This window comes from Aphanomyces astaci (assembly GCF_000520075.1).
Source record: "Aphanomyces astaci strain APO3 unplaced genomic scaffold supercont1.76, whole genome shotgun sequence".
Taxonomy (NCBI): Eukaryota; Oomycota; class Saprolegniomycetes; order Saprolegniales; family Verrucalvaceae; genus Aphanomyces; species Aphanomyces astaci.
This window is the reverse complement of record NW_009798339.1, coordinates 38,341-44,154: the sequence shown is the minus strand read 5'-3', so window position 1 is coordinate 44,154 and position 5,814 is coordinate 38,341. Positions and strand designations below refer to the sequence as shown.

Below are 5,814 nucleotides of genomic sequence, written 5' to 3'. Positions count from 1 at the left end.
GGCTCCGGTATTTTACCGTCGGGTGGTCACAAAACGGTAAAAATGGCCGATTTGCCGTCTCGCGGTAAAAATATGCCGTTTCCGGTAGATACCGTCGCACCGTTGGGGTTGCCAAAACTGCATATGTGACCTCAAAAACGGTAAAATAGCGTTTACCGTCGCACCATTGGGGATGCCCTAAGGTACTGTCGTTGCTAGCTGGCGGGTTGCAGGCAAAACTTCATTATGTTGTTCATCTGCCATGGTCAAAGCACTTATATATAACCAATCAATGGATACAGGACATTCGGTCCGACTTTCTTCTGTCAATTTCTCACGTCTGGATTTGACTTCGCTTTTGTAAATAATAAATATTACTCCTCGGAGTACTACGTAGTACAATGTACAACGAACAAGAAAGTCGGACAAACGGTCCGACGATCACTTGGTTCCTGTATATCCTGTCCGACTTTTTTCCACTAATGAGCCCTGAATATATATGCTTCGAAATTCGATTTCGATGACAAATCAAGGTATAATGTGTAGTAGCTGAATCGGATTGGCCAAAATACAAGGTTAACACACCTTGTACTACTATATATAACTATTAATACTAGTATTGTATCAATAATACTATTATTAATAATATTTTGTTACTTCGGAGTGGGGAGCATACTGAAGTGGTGAAAAGGCCCAAGACATTTGAACAATATGAGCAATGAATGATGAAAAGGCCCAAGCCATTTAAAAGATGTGAGTATACAATAGTGCAAAGTCCCAAGACATTTGAAAGAGGTGAGCGTACTTAGCTTCCTTTCATATTCCCGACGCAGTGACGAGGTGCTCCCAGTAGCTTGGATACTCGATTGGATTCTCGGTCGAGCTGATGTCGCACCCAAATCATCAGCGAACTACACGGACCAGTTGATCGTCGCGTCGCTCGAAGTGCGGTTTGGCTGGTTTCGTGACGACTTCGCCGACACTAAGTCGAACAAGTAGTTGGCCGGTGGGAGGGGTGATCCCTACACGTGATTCCAAGTCGCGTGGTGAAAGTACCACCACTAGGTGTTCTTGATAGTATTGGATGTTGTTATGAGGAATGGAGAGTTCCGTGGCCCGTTGTGCAGTATGCATTGAGAAGTCGCTGACCTGCATCGCGCCTTCCTCGCATGTGCTTTGAAAGTGTGACACAGTAGCGGGTTTTTCTGGCAAGAATGTCGGTCACGCTTCACAGTTGTCGCTTCCCAACCATCCAGTGCAATCACAGTCTGACGTTAACGATTGGATTGACTTGGCTCTAGATGAAATACCATTCATTTTGTCGTTTGAAATCGTTCCGGGGGATGTGCTCACTTGGGTACGCGCCTGGGGAGTCACGAGTCGTGGCTCGAAATCGCCAGTGCTCAAAGAGCTCAACGTCGCGACCTGGGACCAGACCATGACTTCGGCTGCGGTGTACCCCTCGCCACTGCTCAATACGGAGTTGGGTGCTCGAGGGGAGAGCCGAGAAGGCATTTGTAATGGCGACTCGGGAGGACCGTTGACCATCGAAGAAAACGGTACCGCGCGCTTGGTGGGGTTGGCCGTCTGGGTAATTCGCTGTGGTCTGGGCGGAAAGCCAGGTGTGTATGAACGCGTCAGCACTTCTCGTGACCTCATTGAACCGTACTTGCCGAAGTAAGTCAAAATTGCGCGTGCCATAATGAAAGCGACACGGCCAACATCGAACCCACTTGGTTGAACATTCAACCAACTTGGTTATGAAAGGCCAAACTCGCTCGTGTAATGTTAGTGGTAAACATCGTTAATTTGATGAATAACCATTATGGTGCAGCATGTGAATGTAGCGCCATGGGATTCGCGATATTGACGCACGCAAAGCCATTCATTCTGTCAATGGAAGATATCTACTTTTGTATGCTCCTTGCATCATTGCTAACGTTAACGTTAAACTATATTAACAGGGAGAACGTGTCCTACCAGTAGTGGCACTCAACGATCTCTCTACGAAACGTATGCTGGGATTCATATTGTTGTGTTTATTCTAACACTGTAAGGGTATTTCCCAGGATCGTCCAACAGTAATAACCGAAATTTACCACGATCGTCCAAGTCGGGTATTTGTAAAATACTTTTACACTGTATTCCAATTCGTCCAACTTGTTTTCATTGGCTAGCACCGGAGTAAAATGAACTCGGCTACTCCGGAGTACTTAAAACGCATGATGTCTTATTCCTTGCACACTTTACAGTTAGCAAGAAGTCCACTACCGACGATGACTCCAGGAGCCACTGGCGTGCTGCACAAGACACATGGGATGAGTTTGGTAAAAGTGTTTTCACGCGTGCTTTTTGGGGGGGAATTACGCGTGTTTTCTCAATGACAACTTTATGGAATGGGACTTGCGCGTGTAAATAATTTGAGATGCATTAGCTATTTTATCGAACAATTTTGACAGCTAACGGCATCTTATCGTCGCCGATCATCGCACGCCATCTAATCACCCTACTGTATCTCGGCCAATACAGGACCAATTCCAGTCATTCTTCGACCGGAAAAGCACTTGTGAAATCTCTACACCCAATATTGGAGCTCTACGTCTGGCTACAGCCCGTCGAAGGATGATGTCGTTGCGGCGTGGAAGGCGGTCGGTATCATCCACGTCTTCGCCAATGGCAGAAGAAGATCTTCATTACTTTTGGAATATGGGAACGACGTCCTCTCCCTTCCACGCTGTGATGCCATCTTTCATGCTGTGGGCAAGTTCGGTGTATTAGCTACATACACAGGCTAGTGGCTAATCGTGTAATTGAGAACTGATTTATTACATGTTAATCCTCTATGAAGCTTCTACTGTTCTGTTGTTCTAAACATCTATATAATCTTGGACGGGTGATCGCGGCTCTTCGGTGTCGACCGTTACGTGCATGATGGGCATTTGGCCACTGTGGTGGTCACTAGTTAGTGTCACTACTTTGCATGGCATATCCACAACAGCCTCCCATGCCGAGTACGTTGATGGCACCTTGAATCTTGATCTTGGGAACTGGCTTCGTGAAAATGTCTGCGGGAAGCGTGTCGCCGGGGAAGTACGCTAGCTCGATCGTGCCTTCCTTGACGAGTTGACGAAGGAAATAGAAGCGCAGGGCGATATGTTTGGTGCGCTGTAGACTCGTCTGATTGTTGCCTATGATAATGGCGCTTTGGTTGTCCATGAACAGCGTTGTTGGGGTCTTGGAAAAGTTCGGAGGAAACAACCCATCTGGGCGATCAGACATGCTGCGACGTATTCGGCTTCGGCAGTACTGAGGGTCACGATTGCTTGTAACTTACTGCGCCATGCAATGGCGCCGCCGGCCAACATCCATACGTAGCCACAAGTTGAGCGACCGGAGCTGCGGTTGTCATGCCAGCTGGAGTCGGAGAAGCCGACGAGGTTCATAGAGGTGGGCTGACTCTTGAAGTAGTATATCTTGACGTGACGTGTACTGGACAGATATGCAACGATCCGACGCGCGGCGTTGAGATGCATTTGGGCTGGGGCGGAGGTGTAGCGTGTGAGCTTGCCGACGGCGTAGGCGACATCTGGTCGTGTCTTGGTCGAGCAATACAGGAGGGAGCCGAAGAGTGCTTGGTACTCTTTGTTGCTGGGCAGTGGGGTCGCATCTTGGTCGGGATCAGTGCCGACTGGCATGGGGGTGTCGACGGGGCGCATGCCCGTGAGTTTGAATCTTTGGGCCACCTTAACAATGTACGATTCGTGAGATAGTGTCGTGGTGCCTTGTCTTGGGTCACGAGAGATGTCAATACCGAGGATTCTCTTGACGGGGCCGAGGTCATTGATCTCGATGGCTTCGCCGAGGGACTCAAATATGTCTTGTATTTCTTGGCTTGTCTTGGCGCACACGAGGATGTCGTCGACATAGATTGTGACGATCTGGGTCTTGCCGTCGAAGTTGTGTGTGAGGACGCAAGGGTCAGACAGAGTAGGGTCGAACCCGATCTTGATGAGTAGGTCCGTCAAGTGTACGTACCACGCGAGCCCGTTCTGCTTGAATCCGTAGAGTGCCTTGCTGAGGAGGAGGTCTTGAGGAGTGCCGTCGTCGAATCCATCGGGCTGCTTCACGTAAATCTGGATTTTGTCATCCAAGCTGGCGTGGATGTACGCGTTGGTCGCGTCTCCATGGTGGACCTTAAGGTCGTGTTGTGTAGCCAAGGCGAGGACGAGACGCACGGCGTCGAAGGTGGCCACGGGGGAGTACGTTTCATGGAAGTCAATGCCCGCGCGCTGGCGGAAACCTTGGACAACGAGCCTAGCCTTGTACTTGAACTCGGTGGCCGAGACTTCCTTGCGCTTGAAGACCCACTTCGTCTTCAACGCTTGGCGGTCACTGGGGGTCATGGCTGGCTTGAAGCATTCCATGCGGACGAGGTTGGCCATTTCGACCTTGCAAGCCGCCAACCATTCGTCGGACTCATCGGTCTTCATGGCCTCCCAGAAGTTGGTCGGTTCTGGATCGTCGATATCGACCAGATTGCATTCTTCGCTGGGTTCGTCTGGCTCCTGCTCCTGGGTGGCCATACCGTGTTCGTTGTTCGCGGTCCGTCGAGTCTTGGTTGGTGCCTGGACGTGGGTCCATTCCGGTTGTGGCGGCCGCGCATTTGGCAGATGAGTGTGGATGTCCACAACTCGTCGGAACTCTTGTTGCCTTGGTTCAACGAGTTGATCTTCCAACGCGGATGGTTGTCGTTCGGTGCGATGCTGGTCCTCGATCGTGGATCTGGCGGCTGTGCGCTGTCTCGCCACGGCGTTCGCTGTCGCTTGCCCAACGATGGCTTCGAGGCCGGTAGTGCGGGCATTGCGGCGTGACGTCATCGCTCGAGAGTTTGCTTGATGATCTGGCGTGGCCCCTACATACGGTGCCAACGTGCTGGCGTGTGATTGGTCACCCACTGGCGTTCGGCTGTGTTGGGTTGAACCTGTCAAGAAGGGGCACTTTGGCCGTTCTTGCTTTGGCCTTTTTCGCCGAGGTTCGGTCACTTACGGATAATATCCGGTCATCCGGAATTATCCGGTGTTCTCTTTCTGTAGAAACCGGACTGTTTATGCCCAATCATAGGTCAGCTAAACAGTCCGTTAATGATCATCTTTGGTTTTGTCCTCGACCACACAAGTGTTCTTCGTCGTCGTTCCTCCCCAGTGCTACCCCTTTATCGTCCCTCTTGACAGAACCTTGAACTTGGGTATGCTCACCCAGCTGGTTTCCTTGAAGTTGGGCGGCCGGTGAATGATGTGATCGGGGTGATTCTGGTACCGGCATGGTACTGCGGGTTTGTGTGGGGCTTGGACCAATGTCTTCAAAACGCAATGATGGTGTCCCGGCCCCTCGCATCATGTCTTGGTATGCGTCGGTCGTCGATGCAGTTGGGCGCCTCGTTGTCGATCTTGTTCGGTGGACTCGTGGGTTGGGTGTCGTGCCTGGTGTGATGGTCACTGGGGCTTGACGCGGGTTCGGTGTCGTAGGCATCGCTTGTTCCATGGCGGCGTCCTCGCGGCTCAGTTGGACGTTGTCGTCTTCGTCGTGGTCGCGAGGTGCGTTCATGAAGGTATCTTCTTGGAACGCGACGTCGACTGAGAAAGCGCACTTCTTGTCTTCGAGGTCGTACAACTTGTATGCTTTCTGAGTTGTGCTGTACCCTAGGAAGACGCACTTGTTGGCTCGGCTGTGAAGCTTGTTGGACTCCTTGTTCCGGTGGAAGCAGACGCAACCAAAGACGCGTAGGTGCTTGATCGTCGGGATCTGGCCGTGGATGAGTTCGTGTGGAGTTTTACC

The 5,814-nt window shown here is 50.9% G+C and overlaps 1 protein-coding gene across 1 annotated transcript; it reads left to right on the top strand.

The window, feature by feature from the left end:
- Positions 1–42: 42 nt before the first annotated feature.
- H257_15810 (hypothetical protein) lies at positions 43–1,660 on the top strand (the record flags this gene model as incomplete). Its single annotated transcript, XM_009844037.1, has 2 exons — positions 43–64; positions 1,281–1,660. The coding sequence occupies 2 exons, from the start codon at positions 43–45 to the stop codon at positions 1,658–1,660; spliced, it is 402 nt and encodes a 133-aa protein (XP_009842339.1).
- Between the last annotated feature and the right edge of the window lie 4,154 nt (positions 1,661–5,814).